Genomic DNA, 22,280 nt, shown 5'->3' with positions numbered 1-22,280 from the left:
TTTGAGGTAGAGGTACCACATTTTCAGCATAGCATCTGATGAGTCTCCCCAAAATACCCCCCAAGTTTCAAACAGATTGGACCAGGGGGTCCAATTCTATGAGCCCCAAAAGAAGATGCCCCTATCCTTCATTATTTCTAAGGTAGGGAAGGCATTAAAAAGATATGTGATCCCCTTAAATGTGATGGCCGGAACTCCCTTTGGAGTTCAATTGTGCTTGTCACAACTTTGCTTATGGCTCCACCCCCAATGTCTCCTGGCTCCGCCCCCAAAGTCCCCAGATATTTCTTGCATTGGACTTTGCAACCCTAATTGCACCACAGTGCAGAACTTCTAGAGTGCTTTTAGGTTTCCCAGTCTCCTGCCAATGCTTTTCCATCCCTACTAGCTCTTGATTTGAAATATTTGATTGGTTTCAAAGTAGGTGGGGGGAAAGGGATCAAAAGGGGGGGAAAGCAAGGGGGCATGGTATTATGTTTCTACAGGGCTTTTTTTGTAGCAGGAACTCCTTTGCATATTAGGCCACATCCCCTTGATGTAGCCAATCCTCCAAGAGCTAAAAGGCTCTTAGTACAGGACCTACTGTAAGCTCTTGGAGGATTGGCTACACCAGAAGCGTGTGGCCTAATATGCAAAGGAGTTCCTGCTACAAAAAAAGCCCTGTGTTTCTACAATATCACTATAGAAGAAGAAGGTATTGATTTTATATCCCGCCCTCCATGCCGAAGAGTCTCAGAGCAGCTCACAATCTCTTTTAGCTTCCTCCCCCACAACAGACACCCTGTGAGGGGGGTGGGGCTGGAGAGGGCTCTCCCAGCAGCTGCCCTTTCAAGGACAACCTCTGCCAGAGCTATGGCTGACCCAAGGCAATTCCAGCAGGTGCAAGTGGAGGAGTGGAGAATCAAACCCGGTTCTCCCAGATAAGAGTCCCCACACTTCACCACTACACCAAACTGGCTCTCCTGGTGTAGCCAATCCTCCAAGAGCTTACAGTAGGTCCTGTACTAAAAGCCCTGTAAGCTCCTGGAGGATTGGCTACATCAGGGGGATATGGCCTTATATGCAAAGGAGTTCTTGCTACAAAAATGATGTATATACAGAAAATACATCAGCCATGTACAAATAGAAATAGTAATTCATAAAACAGACAAACTTATGATCTATAATCAGCATCTTAAAGTAAGTATGGGTCAGTCAGAGTACGTAACTTCTTTCTACTACTATTCCATGTAGCGAACAGGGTTATGTCTGTACATGAAACCATGGTAAAAAGGATTCCAAGGGGTTTTTCTTCTATCTTGTACTATCTTTCATAAAGATGAAAGTGAGTTCAGTTCTGCTGTCCCTAGTATTTTTTTCAATCAGTTCTTGCTTTTTTGGCATTTCTGGGTGTTTTCAGTTTTTTGCAATTAAAATCCTTGCTGCAGTGATAATGTGTGCTGTCAAATGTCATATTTCCCTTGAGTATTCCTTGGGGAAAATGTTCATTAAAAACAATTCCGTCTTAAATTGAATTTGTATTGAATTTAATTGAATTTCTCAATATATTTTGCAGTAATTCATGAACCATTTCCCAATATTTTTTCGCCGTATCACAAGACCACCACATATGATAAAATGTTCCCATTTCCAATACTTATTGGATACATTAGCATACATCTTAGACAATTTTTTAGGAGTCGTGTACTGTTTATAAAACATTTTACACAAATTTTCTTTAAAAGTAACAGATCTAGTCATGTTTATATTAAATTTCTAAAAAGCCCATTTAGTTAATCTTTTACAATCTCATCTTGCATCGTCATTTGCAACAATAAGGACTATATTTTCTTAATCATGTTATTCTGTCAAACCCATTTTGTTCCTTGGAAAAACCCACAGACTTAGCATCTCTAGAATCAATTTGTAATCTCAGCCACCAGTCTAAAATCACATTTTGTGATTTGAGCTCCTCGTTAGATTTTAAGTTGTCAGTATCTTTCAGAAGTTGTTCATATCTTAATATCATATCTTGAGATGATAAGGCAGATTGAACAAAAGCTTCCACTGGTAAGACCCATTTTGGGATCTTTTGATATATTTGCAGTTTCAGCCATGCCCACGTTGTGTTGTGTAAAAGGATTTTCTCAACAAATGATTTTTAAAATAGTTATGACCCTCTGTTTTTTGATACCACAAATAAGCATGGCACCCCATAGTGAGATCATGGCCTTCTAATAGCAAGAGGCTGCTGAGAGGTGATATAATCACCATCTTCAAGTACTTGAAGGGCTGTCATATAGAGGATGGTGTGGAATTCTTTTCTGTGTCCCCGGAAGGTAGGACCAGAACCAATGGGTTGAAATTAAAAGAGTTTCTGGCTCAACATTAGGATGAACTTCCTGACCGTTAGAGCGATTCCTCAGTGGAACAGTCTTCCTCAGGAGGTGGTGGGCTCTCCTTCCTTGGAGGTTTTTAAACAGAGGCTAGATGGCCATTTGACAGTAATGAGGATCCTGTGAATTAGGGGAAGGTATTTGTGAATTTCCTGCATTGTGCAGGGGGGCGGGTTGGACTACATGACCCTTGAGGTCCCTTCCATCTCTATGGTTCTAAGATTCAGTCAATCAAAATATTTATTGTGATCACAGATCAGAATAAAACAAAAAGGTATCAATCGAGGGAAATAATATAAAACTAGAAAGAAGTCTTATCTTGCCCTGAAATAAAACAAATCAACTTGTTGCTGTGGATCTCTGACCTATAAGCAGCTGCAAAAAAATTTGTAGTTAATTCAAGAGTTTGTTACTTTCAGAAGACTCTGCAGAATTCTAATTATTCTAATACTGCAGATTGTCATTTTTCTGTACCACCATTGCAAATTTATTCTAACTTAATTGGCTAACATACCTCAGTTATTTTCTAAATTGTCTAGGGACAGTGTGTTCTAGTTAATGACAACAATTTCCCCATATGTAAACACAATCACCAAATTATTTTAAAATAGTATGTTCTAGTTAATGACAACAATTGCCCCACATGTAAGATAAACACAGTCGCCAAGCCATAAGCATTTTATATTTACCAAACCCACCCCCCCACTCTTAACCCAAACAATACGCAGTGTTATGCCAAAAACAGGAAATGAATCTCATCCCCCCTTCTTCCGGCCTGAAAGTCCAGGATACACTGTAGCCTTATAGCTCTCTAATATGGTTCTTCTGGATTGCTGGAATTCGAAAAGTCAATGCGAAGCAGACTTATTTAATGCCTTAGGCTGCTTTTAGTCATAGATGCAAATGAAACTACAATCCAAATTTTTATAATCCTTCCATGAAAGAAATAGTCACTGCAGTTAGGTGTTGTAATCCAATAGAAGAAGATATTGAATTTATATCCCGCCCTCCACTCCGAGTCTCAGAGCGGTTCACAATCTCTTTTATCTTCCTCTCCCACAACAGACCCCCTGTGAGGTGGTTGGGGCTGAGAGGGCTCTCCCAGCAGCTGCCCTTTCAAGGACGACCTCTGCCAGAGCTACGGCTGACCCAAGGCCATGCTAGCAGGTGCAAGTGGAGGAGTGGGGAATCAAACCCCGTTGTCCCAGATAAGAGTCCGCATACTTCACCACTTCACCAAACTGGCTCACCAAATAGGCCCCAGAAGTTTGCAAAACTTAAAAATCAAAGCCAAAACTGGCCAAACCCGTATAAGAGCCAGTTATAGATCTAGAAAGACAAATGCAAAGGATATTCCAGATATTCCACTTATCTTCAGATCAGCCAGGAAACTTTAAGTAAAAGTATACATCCATAACTAGGTAACATCCAAACAGAGAGTAGTATTCAAAATAAAACTTCATTGGAACAAAATCAAAGTTAAAATCTCCAGTAAAGAAAAGTCGGTTGAAACCCAGATCTTCAGGGAAGGGTGGCCTGCCAAACTTCTGCCAACCCACCCTCCCCTTTTCAATATCAGTCTATCTTTGTTCCATGGTAATAAATCCCAACGCTATTACAGTCCAAGTAAAGTAAAATAACTTGCAATCAGACTTAGGGGAGGGACGGTGGCTGAGTGGTAGAGCATCTGCTTGGTAGGCAGAAGCTCCCAGGTTCTAATCCCCGGCATCTCCAACTAAAAAGGGTCCAGGCAAATAGATTTGAAAAACCTCAGCTTGAGACCCTGGAGAGCTGCTGCCAGTCTGAGTAGACAGGACTGACTTTGTTGGACCGGCAGTCTGATTCAGTAGAAGGCAGCTTCATATGTTCATATATATGCAGACATTCCTCTTTTTCAGCGCGGCGTCCCTCTGATTTCCCGCTATCTTCCCGGGGCTTCAGCATTTATCGCCGTTTTTGCACGGCAAAGAGAAACCGCTAAAAACCTATTTCTGTTAAAACTGTCACAATCCAGCAGGAATCAGCAGAAGCGCTTGAATCAATTTAAGCTGTGCGGGTGTTCGCTTCTAATGCCATTTAATATGGCGATTGCATCGGTGGAGCGTAGGGACGACTGAGAGTTTGAGGACCCGACCGCCGTTGAGATCCTCGGCTCTCGCCAAGCTCCCTGCTTCAGGAGACCCTCGCCTGAGTCTCTGTTTGAGTTCTCCTTCTGGGGAACCCCTCCAAGTGCTCAATATAGGGGGTCGACAGAGCAGCGCTCTGCAATCGGCCCTGTCAGAAGCATCTGTGTTTTCTCAGGCCCCCTAGAAGAACTGCAGCTTGAGTACCTCAACCTCAGCCAACTTTCATAGCTCTCTTTCTTTCCCCACCCCTCTCTCATGTGTGTGCGCACACACACACACACACAGAGGGAAGAATAATCTAGAGCAACGGTGGCCAAACTCCAGCTTGGGAGCCACATGCGGCTCTTTCACACATATTGTGCAGCTCCTGGAGTTTGAGGATTAACTGAATGCAGGCTTACTCTCACATAAGTGTGCTTAGCGTCAGAGCCTCAGTCAGCCTCTGAGTGACTATTTCTTCCGTGTGTGAAGCAGGAAATAGGCAGGCTTGCAAACTCTTCTCCTCCACCACAGAGGTCACCCAGAGACCTAGAGTGCAGAAAGAGAGTGCAAGAGCCAAGGGTGCCACTGCTAGGAGGGATGGCATTAAAGAGGGTGGTGCAGGATCCCCCCCGAATTTCATAGCTGTTGTAGGAGCTGTATTTACTATCCTTGGAGTCCACACAAAGAGATGTGTAAGGATGCAAATGGGGGTCAGTGATTCATATGGTACATGTGTGCTTCCTTCTCCCACTGGTGACAAACAAAAATTCCCTAACTTTTCCCTATGCAAGTCTTATGGGGACTGTTATTCCTAGCTATTGTTTTTTTTCTTGCTCTCAAAAGTCTCCCTCTAGCACGGTCGTGGTGTACAGTGCATACATTTGTATTTTATCCTTCTGTGTAAAGTATTAAGAGTTTTAATAAAGTCATGTGTGTAATATTTGTTCTTGTCTTGGGGCTCTGAAACATCGGACGTTTATTCTATATGGCTCTTACGTTAAGCAAATTTGGCCACCCCCGATCCAGAGAGTCTTGCAGAAACAAAGAGCAAATGTGGGAAAAGGTTATTTCTTTTATTCCAAACGCACGCAAATAAGCCAATGGGAAAATCTAAGTGGTAAAAAATAGAAGGCAAAAAGTGAAAGCATTCAGTTTATTGCTATTTAAAACAAAACATCCATGACATCAGATATTTCCTGCGCACACACCCGGAAAAGGATCACTGTTGCCCCAACAGGCATCTGGAAGAGAAAAGGCCAAAGAATGACCAAAGTCGGCTTCTGGCTAGTCCAAAGAGCTTCTCTTCAGTCAGCCAGAAAGCATTGGGGCTGTTCATTCATCAAATAATATCAGTGGCAGTACCAGAAATGTGGAATGTTTCCCCTGGGGGCCATAAAGGCCCTGTGGGATCTCTCCCAATTCTGCAGGGCCTGTAAGACTGAACTATTTCGGCAGGCCTTTAACACCTAAACCGGCAGAGGACTACCACCCTACACTGCTGAGGAACGACAATCACTGTGGGATAACTGTGAGGAAGGAATACAAAAAAAGAGAGGAAGGAAATCATGACCTCCAGGGTTCTTTTTCTAGCAGGAGTGCCTCTGCATATTAGGCCACGCCCCCCTGGTGTAGCTAGGGTTGCCTAGTTCAATTCACGAAATATCTGGGGACTTTGGGGGTGGAGCCAGGATACTTTGGGGGTGGAGCCAGGAGACCTTAGGGGTGGAGCCAAGATCAAGCCTGTGACAAGCATAATTGAACTCCAAAGGGAGTTCTAGCTGGTCTTGAGGACAAAAGGAGATTGAGGAAGAATCGCACTGCTACAGCACCAACCCCAAATCAGACTTTTCCCTGCAGCCACTGTGGCCAGATCTGCCTGTCCCGCATTGGTCTTGTCAGCCACCAGCAAGCCTGCAGCAGACGTGGACTACTGCACTCTTCTTAAATCTTCGTTCGCGAAGTCAAGCCGAGAGAGAGAGAGAGAGAGAAATGTTGCCACTGTGTGACACAGAACGTTGGACTGGATGGGGCATTGGCCTGATCTAACATGGCTTCTCTTATGTTCTTATGTTGTTATGGACGGCACACCTTTTCAATTCCTTCCTTCCACAGGAAATAATGAAGGGTACGGGCACCTTCTTTGGGGGCTCATAGAATTGGACCCCCTGGTCCAATCTTTTTGACACTTGCAGGGTATTTTGGGGAGAGGCACTAAATGCTATACTGAAAATTTAGTGCCTCTACCCCAAAGAATAGCCCCCCCCCAAAGCCCCAGATACCCACGGATAAATTCTCCATTATTTTCTATGGGAATAAATCTCCATAGGGAATAATAGAGTTCCCATAATAATAATAAATTTTAAGAAGACATTTCCCTCCCTTCCCCCCGCTTTCTGACGACCCTGAAGCGGGGGGAGGCCCTCCAAAGCGGGGGATCCCCTGCCCCTACCTGGGGATTGGCAGCCCTAGATGTAGCCAATCCTCCTGGAGCTTACAGTAGGCCCTGTACTAAGAGCTCTCTAAGCTCTTGGAGGATTAGCTACAGCAGGGGGGAGTGACCTAATATGCAGAGGAGCTCCTGCTACAAAAAGAGCCCTTGACCTCCCCAACGTCCTGTTGTTGACAGCCTTGCCCAAGTCCTACCGCCTGAGGGCCACGGCTTCCTTGGGTCTTCCTGTTTCCCTGCTGCCACTTTCAACTTCTCCCAGCCAGGATTTTTGGCACCATAGGTGAAGCTACCTACTTGCGCCCCACCCCTAACAAATTTTAAAAAAGAGAATTAATGACCTAATGAAGGGTACTTTAAGAACATAAGAGAAGCCCAGTTGGATCAGGCCAATGGCCCATCCAGTCCAACACTCCGTGTCACATAAGAACGTAGGAGAAGCCATGTTGGATCAGGCCAATGGCCCATCCAGTCCAACACTCTGTGTCACATAAGAACAGAAGAGAAGCCATGTTGGATCAGGCCAGTGGCCCATCCAGTCCAACACTCTGTGTCACATAAGAACATAAGAGAAGCCATGTTGGATCAGGCCAATGGCCCATCCAGTCCAACACTCTGTGTCACATAAGAACAGAAGAGAAGCCATGTTGGATCAGGCCAGTGGCCCATCCAGTCCAACACTCTGTGTCACATAAGGACGTAAGAGAAGCCCTGTTGGATCAGGCCAATGGCCCATCCAGTCCAACACTCTGGGTCACATAAGAACAGAAGAGAAGCCATGTTGGATCAGACCAATGGCCCATCCAGTCCAACACTCTGTGTCACATAAGAACATAAGAGAAGCCATGTTGGATCAGGCCAGTGGCCCATCCAGTCCAATGCTCTGTGTCACATAAGAACATAAGAGAAGCCATGTTGGATCAGGCCAATGGCCCCTCCAGTCCAACACTCTGGGTCACATAAGAACAGAAGAGAAGCCATATTCGATCAGGCCAATGGCCCATCCAGTCCAACACTCTGTGTCACATGTTTTTTTGTTTGTGTTATGGGCAGCATAACTGTATTGAATTATTATGGTTTTAGTTGGAAGTTTTTTAAAGCCTTTGATCTGAAATCTGTCCTCATACCTTTGAAATTTGTTCTAAAGGATTCGCCTCTAGTTATCCTGGTGGCACCTGGGTTCAAAGCTATGAATTGCAATAATTTTGATAACCTTGGTTATTTCCTCTTTCAATTATGGCAGAGTGCCACTTGAAATTTCTATCTCTAAACTGTAATGGGCTAAATAATTTAATTAAGAAAAAACGGGTTGCCTCTGCCATCTCTGCCATATATGGATCGAGTACTTATTTTTTAATTCAGCTGCCAATTATGTGTGTGTGTGTGTGAATATATATATATATATATATATATATATATATATATATATGTGTGTGTGTGTGTGTGTGTGTGTGTGTGTGTGTGTGTGTGTGTGTGTATAGTGTTTTGTTGTGTTTGTATTTTGTGTATGTATATATATATATATATATATATATATATATATATATATATATATATATATATATATATATATTGTTTATTGTATATATATGTATATTGCTTTCTGCTGGTATGCTATGCTTATACACAAAGAATGATTGCAGATACAGTCATTGATTGCTTTATTTGTATGTTTATTAAATTCAATAAAAAGGTTTTGGGACAAAAAAAAAAAGAGAGAAGGAGGTCTCCTTTTGTTATTGGAGTAGAGTCATTGTCCGTTTGCCCCGGGGGACTGATGTTCTTTGTGGCCGTCATTTCCTTCTCCAAGGTCTTTTTTACCCTCCTTGCTGATGCTGAGTTTCCTGCACCAAAAAAGTCTTTCACTGACTTTGGATTAGGCTTTCTTGCTCTCCATTTGACTTTCAAAGCCTTTTTCATTAAAATAATCTATTTTCGCCCGATGTTTTCCAAGCTGTCTTCACAAAATTAAAGTAGAGAGGAAGAGCGCTGAAATTAAGCATCCGGCATTGCCCTGCGACGCTCCGCCCCCTCTCTCTTCTGTCTTTGACTCTGATCTAGGTTTATTCCATTGGACTAGGTCAGAAGGCAAAACCTCAGTGCCAACCCAAGGCCATCTCTCACTCATCAGCGGACCTCCACATATCCTACAGTTAGAAATATTTAGGGAGGCAGCTATCTGCTCAGCTAAGGCTATTAAAAGATTACTCCCAGCTTCTGGAATGACAAATTTCTCATGCTGAGCATCATTAAACACAGCCTTATATAGAATTTTCTTAGTCTCCTGGACAGGTAGCTTAGGCTTTTTCACCTCGTAAGACTTTAAATCAACCGGCAAGCATACCCACTGTGACGTCGGGCAGCGGAAATTTCCTCTAAAAGGTTTGTCCTGCTTGATCCAGGATACTCAATTTTTGCCTGATAATAAGACACTCCACGTTCTACACAAACTGAGTGTTAGGCTCTATGCAGGCTCCCTGCACTCCCTTAGATTGAGCACACAACATACGTTTAGAATCCTCTCCTTCTCAGCATCTAGTACATCTCACGGCTTGCGTACAGCATATTGGCACACAGGCAAAAATATAGCAATAAGATAAGAACGTAAGAGAAGCCATGTTGGATCAGGCCAGTGGCCCATCCAGTCCAACACTCTGTGTCACATAAGAACATAAGAGAAGCCATGTTGGATCAGGCCAGTGGCCCATCCAGTCCAACACTCTGTGTCACATAAGAACATAAGAGAAGCCATGTTGGATCAGGCCAATGGCCCATCCAGTCCAACACTCTGTGTCACACAGTGGCCAAAAAAATTATATATATACACACACACTGTGGCTAATAGCCACTGATGGACCTCTGCTCCATATTTTTATCTAAATCTCTCTTGAAGCTGTCTATGCTTGTAGCCGCCACCACCTCCTGTGGCAGTGAATTCCACATGTTAATCACCCTTTGGGTGAAGAAGTACTTCCTTTTATCCGTTTTTTTTCCTTTTATTTGGCTGTGCGTAGACCAGCCTCCGGGTGTAGCTAGAGCAAGGCTGCCGATGAAGCTCAGGTATGCTGGACCTGCTTCCCAAGCAAGTCCCACCAGTTACAAGCTGTTGACTTTGAACAGTCTTTACTGCGTGGCATAAGGCTGGATAGAGTCTTTATAAAGTTTCAAAGTTAATGGCTTCCCTGGAACAGGTTGTGCTTTCCAGTGAACTGCAGCTCACTTTAAATGAGACCAACGGATCCACACTGCTACTCCTTGTATCTTGGTGGGTGCAGGGGAACTTAAAAGAACAGTGAATGGGCCCTTCCACCTCGGTTGCAAGGCCTTTGCCATCCAGCTTTTCTTTGTTTAAAACAATTTTTATTTAGTAACATATGGTAACAGTATCTTATTCCTGCATCATTAATAACTTCTTTTTATCTATCCCATATATTACTTTCTACCCACCCCTCCCCCCGTTACTTGACCCCCGCCGGTGTTATTTACTTATAATACTAATATTAAAAGGTACGCGTAACTAATAAAAACAAAAATTTACATTCTTCTTCATTCTAAGGCTTAATCATTATCAAAAATTGTCCAATGTCCTTTTATTTTCCACTCTTTTTCTACATATCTTCTGAACTTTTTCCACTCCATCGTAAAACCTACTAAGTCATAGTCTCTTAAAATTCTTGTTAATTTGTCCATTTCACTCCATGTCATAACTTTTACAATCCAATCCCATTTCTCTGGTATTTTTTCTTGCTTCCACAACTGCACATATAATGTCCTAGCAGCTGAAAGCAATTACTAAATTATAGTTCTATCTTCTTTTAGAAATTTTTCCATTTGTAATCCCAACAGAAAAGTCTCTGCAATTTTCTTAAATTCATATCCCAAGATCCTAGAAATTTCTTGTTGAATCATCTGCCAATACTTTTTTGCTCTTTCACAAGTACACCACATATGGTAGAAAGAACCTTCGTGTTTTTTACATTTCCAACATCTGTCTGGCATCTTATTGTTCATCTTTGCCAACTTTTTAGGAGTCATATACCATCTATACATCATTTTAAAACAGTTCTCTTTAATACTACGACATGTCGAAAGTTTCATAGAGTTCTTCCACAAATATTCCCAAGTTTCCATCTGTATTTCTTTATTTACATTTATTGTCCACTTAATCATTTGAGATTTCACTACTTCATCTTCCATAGACCATTTTAAAAGTAATGTATATAGTTTTGAAATTAATTTTTCATTGTCTCCAAGCAGAACTCTTTCCATTTCTGTTTGCTCTTTTGTTATTCCTTCCATTTTAATATCATTATCCACCAAGCTCTTTATTTGTTGCATTTGGAACCAATCATATTAATTATTCAGCTCTTTAGCAGTTTTCAATTCTATTTTGCCACTTTGTATTTTTAATAGTTGATTATATGACATTTCTTCACCCTTCTCAGCTGTTATTTTTATTACTTCTGCTGGCACTATCCGTAACGGTTTTCTCTCATCTCCATATTTCTTATATTTCATCTATGTATTTAGCAAATTATTTCTTATATAATGGTGAGAGAAAAAACCATCCATCATTTTTTCCCTATAATACATATAAGTGTGCCAGCCAAATTTATTTCCATGACCTTCCAACGCTAAAAGGTTTTTGTTTAACAGCATCATCCATTCTTTTATCCACACTAAACAAACTGCTTCGTGATATAATTTTAAATCTGGTAATTGGAATCCGCCTCTCTCTTTTGTATCTGTTAAAATTTTCATTTTAATCCTTGGTTTCTTCCCAGCCCACACAAACTCTGAAATTTTTCTTTGCCATCTATTAAATTGTTTACTGTTTTTCACAATTGGGATAGTTTGAAACAAATACATTATTCTTGGTAGAATATTCATTTTAATTGCGGCTATTCTGCCCAGCAACGACAAATTATTCCATTTTAACATATCTTCAATCATTTTACGACATAGCTTCTCATAATTATTTTTGAACAAATCAATATTCTTCATTGTTATCTCCACACCCAAATATTTTACCTTAGAAGTAACTTCACAACCCGTTAGCCTCTGCAATTCCTTTTGCTTATTTACTTGCATATTTTTACATAGAAGTTTTGATTTTTCTTTATTAATACAAAGTCCCGCCAATTCCCCATATTCTTGTATTTTAGCTAACAACAAAGGTGTGTCTTGTATGGGATTTTCATTTATAAACATTATATCATCTGCAAATGCTCTATATTTGTAAATAAATCCTTTTACTTTTAATCCTTCTATTTCTTTATCTTCTTGGATTTGCATCAGTAAGATTTCAAGAGTCATTATAAACAACAGTGGGGAAAATGGACAGCCTTGTCTTGTACCTTTGCTAATTATCATGTCTTCTGTAAGATCTGCATTTATACATAGCCTTGCACATTGTTCAGTATATATTGCTTTTATCATCCTTGTAAAGTTTTCCCCCACTCCATTTTCTCCATTATTGCAAACATAAAGTCCCAATTTAAATTATCAAATACTTTCTTTGCATCTGCAAAGAATAATGCTACTTCCTTTTCTGGATGTCTTTCATAATATTCTACAATATTTACAACAGTTCTAATATTTTCTCTTATTTGCCTTTTGGGTAGAAACCCCGCTTGATCTTCCTTTATAAAATTTGTCAAATGTTGTTTAAGCCATTCTGCCAAGATTCTTTTGTATATTTTATAGTCAGATTGGTCTATAATTTTTTACATTCGTAACATCTCGATCTTCCTTTGGAATCAACGAAATGACAGCTTCCACCTATTTGGTATTTTCCCTTTTATTCTTATCACGTTCATCTATTTCTGAAGGTATGGTATTAACTCCTCTTCGAAGGTTTTAAAAAATTTAGCTGTATATCCATCTGGCCCAGGTGCTTTTCCATTTTCCATTGCATTAATTGCTGCTTCAATTTCTATTTTTTCAACTGGATCATTCAAAACTTTCCCCATATTTTCTGTTAAGGGAGCTATTTTAATCTTTTGTAAATACTCTTCCATCTTTTCTTTCTTTATTTTAACACCCTTAAATAATTTGGCATAATACTTAAAGAATTCTCTTTTTATTCCTTCTTGATCTACCACCTCTCTTCCCTCCACCGCAGGTCTTTGTCATCCAGCTTTTCAACCACACACTATCCCCTGGCTGGTAAGCATGTACAGGAGAATAAATCTGATATGGCAAAGTTTCAAACACATACTTATTCACATCTTTTACAGCTTTGCCCAAAGCTTGCAATTCCTCAAAAGTTATAAGGCTCCCCAACTGTGAAAGGTCACCTCAAACTCCTTGGACGGGGGGGTCTTCCATAAACGATCTCAAAAGGTGGCAGACGAAGTTGTTTGTGTGGCAAACAGTGCAACCGGATCAATGCAATTGGCAACATTGTAGTCCATGGCAAATGGGTTTCCTGACAGAGTTTAGACAAGGCATTCTTCAAAGATCTACCAGCCCTTTCAACTTTTGCTGAACTCTGTGAGCGGTAGGCAGCATGCAATTTCCAGGTAATACCAAGCAACGTAGATACACCTTGTACAGTTTTCTCTATAAACGATGGCTCATTATCACTCTCGATGATTACAGGTAAACCAGATTTAGGCACAGTGACTTTTAATAAGGCTTTTACAACCTCATTAGCTTTCTCAGTGCGTGTGGGGTAAGCTTCAATCCATCCAGACATCGTGCAAACAAGTACAAGCATGTAGGTAACGTCCATCTTTGGGGATCTCAGTGAAATCCACAACTAGGGAGGAGAAAGGTGTTGCTCCCACTGGCTGACTCCTAGGCAGTTGAGTGGGGCCCGACCTTGGATTGTTCTTTGCACATGTAACACATTGTGCAGAGGCTTGGGCTGTCAATGAACTCACATTATTAATATATGCCCACTGACTCACATAATGCTCTAGTGCAGTTTTCCCATAGTGGGTTCCCTCACGTAAGTGCCAGATTAACGTCCACCTACAGCTTCTGGAATATAAATTCTGCCATCAGGGAGAACGTACCAGCCATCCCTTCATTTGGTTACTGCCCCTTACCCACTGCTGCTGTGCTAGTGAATCTTAAGGGCTCCATTCAGTTAGGGAGATTTGGAAAACAGGCAGGACTTCTGTACCTCCCTGATAAGGCTTGAGGGCAGCTTCCTTCACTGTCAAATCTGCCTTACAATTCCCTTTTGCCACCAAACTTAGAGGCTTTTGATGGCCACGGCAGTGAATGACAGCTATATGCCGAGGGGCCCAGACAGCTTCCAACAATTCCAAAATCTCTTTCCCATTTTTAATTCCTTTTCCACTGGCAGTTATTAATCCTCTTTCTTTGTACAAAGCTCTGTGGGCATGCAAGATCAGGAAAGCATATTTTGAGTCTCTGTAAATATTTACTTTAAGTCCCTCTGCTAACCGGAGTGCTCTGATGAGGGCAATTAACTCAGCTTTCTGAGCAGAGGTAGAAACCGGCAGTGGTTCTGCTTCTATCACTGCCTCCAAGGTAACTACTGCATATCCTGCTTTCTGCTTTTCATCTGGGACAAAGCTACTCCCATCAGTAAAATATTCAATATCTGGATCTTAAAATGAGACATCTTTTAGATCAGGCCAGCTGGAAAATATTTCTTCCATAACTTCTAGGCAGTTATGTTCCAATGTATCACCAGGTGTTGGCAACAAAGAGGCTGGGTTCAGAGTTGACACAGTCACTATTTTCACTCTGAGATTTTTACACATAAGTGTCTGATATCTGACCATGCAGGCATTAGTGAACCAGTAGTTCCCTTTGTGTTCCAGAAGGGCTTGCACATAGTGGGGGGCTCTTACTTCAAGTTGACTTCCAAAGGTAAACTTGTCTGCCTCCTTCACAAGTTCTGCAACAGCAGCAACTGAACGCAGAGAGGCCACCCTTTTGCTACACTTAATTGCTTAGACAAATATGCCACCAGCCTGGGCCAGGATCCCAGCAAGTGAGTCAGAACTCCTGCAGCTATTCCTCATCGCTCATGTACATACAGAGTAAAGAGCTTATCAGTATCTGGTAATCCCAGGGCTGGAGACTGCATGACGCTTCAGGGTTTCAAAGGCATCCTGACATTGCTCTGTCCATTCAAAAGGTGCTTTTTCTCCCCCGCTTTGTAGCTTCATATAAGGGCTTAGCTATTATAGCAAAATTGGGACGCTAGATTCTGCACAACCCTGAGGCTCCCAAGAATACCCTTAGCTGACGGTTGGTAGTGGGCACAGGAATAGCACACACAGTCTCTTTCTCTTCCCACTGGAAGGCAAACAGTGGCTGACTCTCAGGTGCCAGTCTTAGAAAAAAGAAGGCATCCTTAAGATCCACCACTGAAAAATAAGCAGCAGAGGCAGGTATAAGTCCCAACAAGACATATGGATTGGGAACCACAGGATGCAAAGTCTGTGTGGGAGCGTTAACAGCACGTAAATCCTGCACTGGTCTATAATCATTGGTACCTACCTTCTGAACTGGCAAAAGGGGGCTATTCCACAGAGATTGACATTCAATAAGAATTCCATATTCAAGAAGCCTGTCAAGGTGTTTCTGGATGCCAACCACTGCCTTCTTAGGGATTGGGTACTGGAGATCTCGGACTGGAATGGCCCCTGGGATTAATTCTATTTTAATAGGCACATGGTTTACTGCTAGCCCAGGCGGGTTCTCTTCTGCCCATACATCTGGAAATTGTTGAACCCAGACTTCTGACATGGCCCTTACAGGAGCTAGTTGGTAAAGCCGCCACTCTTCTCCTTGGGGGCATTCTAGAGCATATTTTTTCTCTATGTATATTTTTATTATTATTATACATTATCTGTTTCTCTACATGGTTTCTGATATCCATTTTACATTTTCCCCCAACCCACCCCCCTTAGTCTATACATCCTTTTCTTCTTCCAGCCAGGGACAAAGGACTTGAAGCTTCCACTGAATGTCCACTCTCCTTTCTTCCTTCGCCCATTTCAGATAGGTCCGCCACTTTTCTTTAATTCTTGATGTTCTTTCTTCCCATGATTATTCTTGTGACATTATAGCAGTTATATCTGACTGGACAAAATCAAAGAGGTAGTTATGCCAAGTACTTTCCTTCCATTTACTTTTATCCTTCCATCCTGCTGCTATTACCGCTTTACCCGCTGATATAATTGCTTTTAGTAAATCTTGATTGTTCTTCCCTATTTTTTCATTCCCTAATAAACTCATCTGCATTAGTTCAAAGTTAATTCTCGGCTCTACCTGAAAGAATTTCTTTATCATTCCCACTACCATATCCCATAGTTTCTTGGCCTCAGGACACTCCCACCACATGTGGGAATACCATCCCTTCTCTTTCTTACAGTGCCAACACTTAGGGCTCAACCCAGGAAACATATTGGCTAAAGCAGCTGGAGTTCTATACCATTTAGTGAAAAATTTCAATTCCATTTCTCTAACCTTATGTATCTTAACTTTTTTTAAACCTTCCATTATCTTCTCCCCTGTTCGTTTCGTTATTTGGCCTTCTAAACTCCATGACCGTTGAAGGTAGCTTATTGCTCCTTCGTTACCTGAATTCATACTCCTGTATAGGATGCCTACTAATCCTTTTTTTGTTTTACCCATTAATTTATAAAACTTTTCCATAGGTTCTTCTTCATTTAAATTACTCTTCTCCACTTCCTTCTTAACTTTAGTGTACAATCCTGTAGCCTTAAGCCAGTATTGTATTCCTACGACTTCTTGAAACTCATGTAATGGTTTTAACTTATCTAGTATTAACAAATCTTCTACCCTTCTAAATCCTTTAGCCTTAAGTAGTTCGTTCCACCTATGCTCCTTATCTCCTTCCTTCAACATTTCTAATGGCGTCCATCTAGATACCCGATTCAGCCATTTTGGTTGCCATTTCTTCCAAACATTTAGCCCATGTTCCCTTGGTCCCACGTTTAAATTAAGTTCCTTCGCCCCCATGTTCATAAAGATGCCATGTTTTCCTACCCCATTATTAGCTTCATTCTCAAACCTTATCCATTTCTGATCCCCTTCCTTCTCTATTTCTAATAATGCCTTAAGCTGAAATGCTTCATAATAATTGACTATATCTGGGACTCCCCATCCAAGTTCCGATTTATGATTGTATGCCAATTTTTTTGGGAATCTAAGTTTCCTACTACCAAATATCCATTCCCTTATTTTAGTGTTCCAGTTAGTCATTTTTTGCTTATCTAACTCCAATGGTATCATTTGAAAAAGGTACGACAACCTTGGCATCCAAAACATCGATACACTCTTTATTCTAGTGGTCAGGCTCATCGTCCTTTTCCCCCACTGCTGCATATCCCTCTCTATTTTCTCCCAGATTTTATTATAGTTTCCCTCCACTATCCTGTTAATATTTTTATAAATTTCTATCCCTAGATATTTAAATTTCTTAACTCCCATCCCCATATTAGTTATCCTATTAATCTCTTTCCTTTCTTCCAAACCAACATTAAAGTACATTATTTCAGACTTTCCCATATTTATTCTTAAACCTGACATGGCTTCAAAATCCTCTAAAATAATTTTCGTTTCCCTAATGGCTTCTTTCGGGTTAGATATTGTCATGATTATATCATCTGCAAATAAATTGATTTTTATTTCCTCCTTTCCCATTCTACAGCCTTCTATTCTCCCTGAATTCCTGATCCTTTCTGCTAGTTGCTCTATCGCCATTATAAACAGGGGTGGGGAAAGTGGACACCCCTGCCTCACACCTCTCTCAATTGGGAGCTGATCCGTATGTTCGTTATTTACTCTTACCACTGCTGACCCCTCCCTATAGACCTCTTGAATGGCTTTTAAGAATAGTGGCCCAATCCCACACTTCTTCATTAGGGACCATAAGAATTCATGGGATAGCGTATCAAATGCCTTGTATACATCTAATTTAAGTAAAGCAAGTTGCCCAAAATGTTTATGGTACAATACATTAAATATATTCCTTATAGGATGTGCAATACTCCTATTCTTCACAAAACCATATTGATCCTCTTTTATTATATAAGGTAATATGTTCCTTAACCTATTTGCTAAAACTTTAGCGAATATTTTGTAGTCCTGGTTAAGTAGACTTATTGGTCTATATGAACCCACTTCCCGAGGATCTTTCTGGGGTTTTAATATTACGGTTATTTCAGCCATTCTCCAAGAGTCGGGAGCTTTCCCTCCCTTCAATATAGCATTAAACACTTGTTGTAATTCGGGGATCAGTAACTCCTTCATCTCCTTATAAAAATCCGCAGTAAAGCCGTCTGGCCCTGGGGATTTACCCACTTTTAAATTGTTCACAACTTCCTCTATTTCGTGAACTGTTATTTCCTTCTCCAAACTCTCTTTATCTATGTCTTCCAACACTTCTCCACTTTCTTCAATATGTTCTGTTATATCCCTCCTAGCGTATAACTCTTTGTAGAATTCTTGAAACACTTGCCTAATTTCTCTCGGGTTCTGCGTGACCTTTCCTTGTCTCTTTATACTTTCCACCTTTTGCTTTTCCTAGTCTTGAGATAATTAGCCAGTCTCCTAATGGAGTTTATTGAATCTCTTTGAAACTCATTTCTTACCATGGTTTGTTTTTTCCATAATGCCCTCGAATCCACAAAGTCCAATTGTTTCCTAATCTCTTCGATCTTTTTTTTCCTATCAGGGCAGAATCTAATACCTTGACTGCTCTGCAGTGCACCTAATTCCTGGAGTTTCTGTGTCTTGTTAGCATACCATTCTTTTTTTATTTCTTTCTCCTTCATCATACAATGACCTCTTAACACTGCCTTTGCTGCTTCCCACAAGATATTTGTGGCCACTGTTCCCTTATTTTCTCTAAAATATTGTTTTACTTGATTTTCCATATATTGTCTATTTTCTTTTTTTAATAAGACCATACTGTTAAATCTCCAGGTCCTTCTAATTTGCTCGTTTTTTGTCACCAGTTCTATATTTAGTGGAGCGTGATCCGAGATCCATATTGGATGGGTTGTTACTTTCCTCGACTCCCAATTATTTGATTTTTTAAGAAATATATAATCTATACAAGAAGCTGTCTTGTGTCTACTTGATTAATGTGTCAGCTTTGGAACCAAGCCTAAAGCCTCATGCGCTTCTACCAAATTCCTTTTCCACCTAGCCTCCTTCTCCTTGGTGATATCTATGTTAAAGTCTCCTGCTATAATAACTTCTCCCTCTGAGAATTTCTGAACTTTTTGCATAACTTTATTCAAAAATCTCCTCTGTCCTGTATTTGGGGCATATATATTTATCAGCGTTATTACTCTATTTTGAAACCTACCTTTGATGAACAAATATCTCCCTTCCCTATCACTAATGAGATCTAGTATCCTAATATCAATCCTTGTGTGTACTAAAATTGCTACTCCTCTCGTCTTAGTTCTACTTCTTGCTTCAGCCAATACTTTCCACCCTGGGTGTTTAATCAACGGTTTAATGTCATCCTTTGCCTTATGTGTTTCCTGTAAATACACTATATCTATATTTTGTTGTTTTGCCATTCTTGTTAATCTATATCTTTTCAGGTCTGAACTTAGTCCATTGACATTCAGTGAGAGCATTTTCAAAGTTTTAGCCATAATCATTCACCTCCCCTCCCTTCCCTGGCTGGATAACAAGGTCTATTATGCTTCTCCCCTTTCTCCCTTTCCCCCTCCCACACCCTTTCCCTCCACTCTTCCCCATCATCCCCCCTCCCCTCTTCTGGTATAGGGCTTGCGTTTGGGTTGATCTCTCCACCCTCCCTATACCTTTAGGTGGGCACACCTCCCCCCCACCCTGGATCTTTTATTGTTTCCTTCCTTCACTTAAGACCGTGATATCCCCTCCCTCTTATTTGTGGGGTACTTCCCTTTTTTTTTAAAGTTCCTCCTTCTCCTTAGACGTCTTATAGTCTCGTCCTCTGTCATTTCTCCTGACGTGTAGAGGGCCCCTCCTCTGGTTCATCGACATTAAGCTCTTCCTCTGGTTGAGTTCTTGTTTCGCCTGTGTCCAGACCCATCTTCTCCAAGAGTTTCTTTGCTTCAGCTGGGTTCCTTGCTGTGAGTCTTTTGCCTTCTTTATAAATTACAATAGTGGCTGGGTAAGCCCATGTAAACAGTATCTTGTTCTGAAAGAGTTTATCTGCAAATGGCTTCATTTGTCTTTTTTCTTCCAGTGTCTCACTGCAAAAGTCTTGTCTCACATATACCCTTTTCCCTTTAAATTTCAGTCCCCTCTTCTTCTTCAAAGCCAAAAAAGACTTGCTGCTGCACTTTTTCTCTTGTGAATTTAACTATCACTGGTCTAGGATCTCCTCCTGATCTTCTGGATCTAAGCCTATGAACTCTCTCAACCTGGTCAGCATTAATCATAACAGCTGTTTGCTGTTCTGAAAGCCAATTTATTATCCCATCTTCCAAGTGTCGTGAGTCAATGTCTTCTGAAATACCATGAACGATAAGGTTTGCCCTTCTTGCTCTGTCAGAGAGGCTCTTAATCTGTTCCTTTAAATGAACTATGTCCTTCTTATTTGTTGAAGCTGCCTTATCTCCTTTGTTGGCCAGCTGCCTAATATCTTGCAGTTCCTTGTTTATCTGACTAACTTCATTTTTAATTTCAGCAACAGTCTCCTCTATTTTGTTCTGAGATTGCATCATTAAAGCCTGGAACTGTGCTATTTGTTCGGAAAGCTGTTTCACTGTAGTGGCAGCCATTTTAACGGTGCTAATCACTGCCTCCGTTTCTTATCTGTTTTGCCAAAATACTCCCTTTTTCTCAGTGCTAGCTTTCTTCTGAGCACGCCTTTTACTTCTTTGACTCTCTAGCTTCACTGCCAAATATTATGACCCCAAAAACTTCAATATTTACTTATCTTTCGGTCCTAATCTCTTTTCTTATCTGGAGAGGGGCGAGCCGAGGCTTCTTCTCTTTAGAGCGTGCGCATTCTACCCTCAGCATTCTAGAGCATATACACCTTGATACGGCAATTCGCCTTTTGAGGTTATATAAGGCAGCTCAAAGTTCATTTGATTTTCTGATTCAAAAGCCAATCGGGCTCGCAACTTGGAAAGCACAACTTGGAAAGCACATCTCTTCCCATCAGTGGCACTGGGCAATCAGGCAAATGAACAAAATTGTGACGGACCACATGGCCTCCTACTGGCCTCCTATTGTACAAGTTCGTTTGGCTAGAAGTGGTCTGGATTGTTTATGCCCTTTAGCTCCAATTATATTAATATATTTGCAAACTGAAGGGGCAGTCTTATCAGGCACAACAGATCGCGCAGCTCCAGTATCTACAAGGAACGTGATCTCCCGACCCTCAACATCAACTGTGACCATAGGCTCCGCAGGGTCAGGATTGTCGGTGCCCAGTCTGTCCTAGTCATCCCATCCTTCCAGCCCAGCCAAGCCCTGGACAGGCTCTTCTTTGTTCCTCCAGTATCTGCCGCTCTGGACTTGGCCTCTTCCTCTTCCCCTCGCTCTGGCTCATCTGCTCCCACGTCCTTTAAACTCCAGTCCTCTCATCTGTCTAGGGGCACTTTGGATTTCTTGTGTGCCGGGGTCAGGGTCGATTCAGGCATGAATCTCTCCAGTGCCCAAAATCCTTACAAAACGCACACTGGTTTGGGTCTAAATTGGTCAACACCATTCTTTAATTTCTGGCATTCATTCCTTCCCCGAGCAGTCCCTCTGCCTCTCATAGGTGGCTGACCAGCCAAAGCTGCTGCCAACAGATCAGTCTTCTTTTTTATCCTTCTTTTTTCCTCTTGCTTCTGGTCTACATCCCGATTGGCATAAACTTTTGGGGTAATCTCTAACAGTTCGGATGAATTCACGCCAGCAAAGCTATCTTGCTTCTGAAGCTTTTTGCGAATGTCAGCATAGGATTGAACAACAAAAGTTGTATTTACCATGCACAAGTTTTCTGCAGCCTCAGGATCGAATGGAGTGTACATTCGAAACGCTTGCATCAAGCGCTCAGCAAAGGCTCCGGGGCTTTCATCTATTTTCTGGAGAACTTCACTGACTTTAGACATAATAATGGGCTTCTTGCCTGCTTCTTTCATCCCTTCTAAGATTGCCTGCCTGTATTCTGGTAGATGCTATTTGGAAATCTGAGAATTGGGGTTCCATTTTGGATCTGTTGCAGGAAAACGGGCTTTTATCCACTCTTCTCTATTTACAGTTCCCTGAGGGACTTTTCCTTCTACATTTCTGGCATGATGCAGGAAACGGCTTCACTTAGTTGTGAAGAGGGACAGTAAAAACTGCTGACAGTCTGCATAGGTAGGCTGATGCATAGCCATAATGCTGGTT

At 41.3% G+C, this 22,280-nt stretch overlaps 1 protein-coding gene across 1 annotated transcript in view; it reads right to left on the bottom strand.

Annotated features, from left to right (window-relative positions):
- LOC132588946 (uncharacterized) overlaps window positions 1–22,030 on the bottom strand; it is a 104,917-nt gene extending 82,887 nt beyond the window's left edge. Inside the window, exon 1 of the mRNA XM_060261424.1 lies at window positions 21,676–22,030. Within this exon, the coding sequence (XP_060117407.1) occupies window positions 21,676–22,030 (355 nt within the window). The remainder of the gene's footprint in view (window positions 1–21,675) is intronic.
- Between the last annotated feature and the right edge of the window lie 250 nt (window positions 22,031–22,280).

Source organism: Heteronotia binoei, chromosome 21, assembly GCF_032191835.1.
Source record: "Heteronotia binoei isolate CCM8104 ecotype False Entrance Well chromosome 21, APGP_CSIRO_Hbin_v1, whole genome shotgun sequence".
Classification (NCBI taxonomy): domain Eukaryota; kingdom Metazoa; phylum Chordata; class Lepidosauria; order Squamata; family Gekkonidae; genus Heteronotia; species Heteronotia binoei.
Note: the sequence above shows the minus strand (reverse complement) of the source record. Positions and strands in the feature narration are given on the sequence as shown.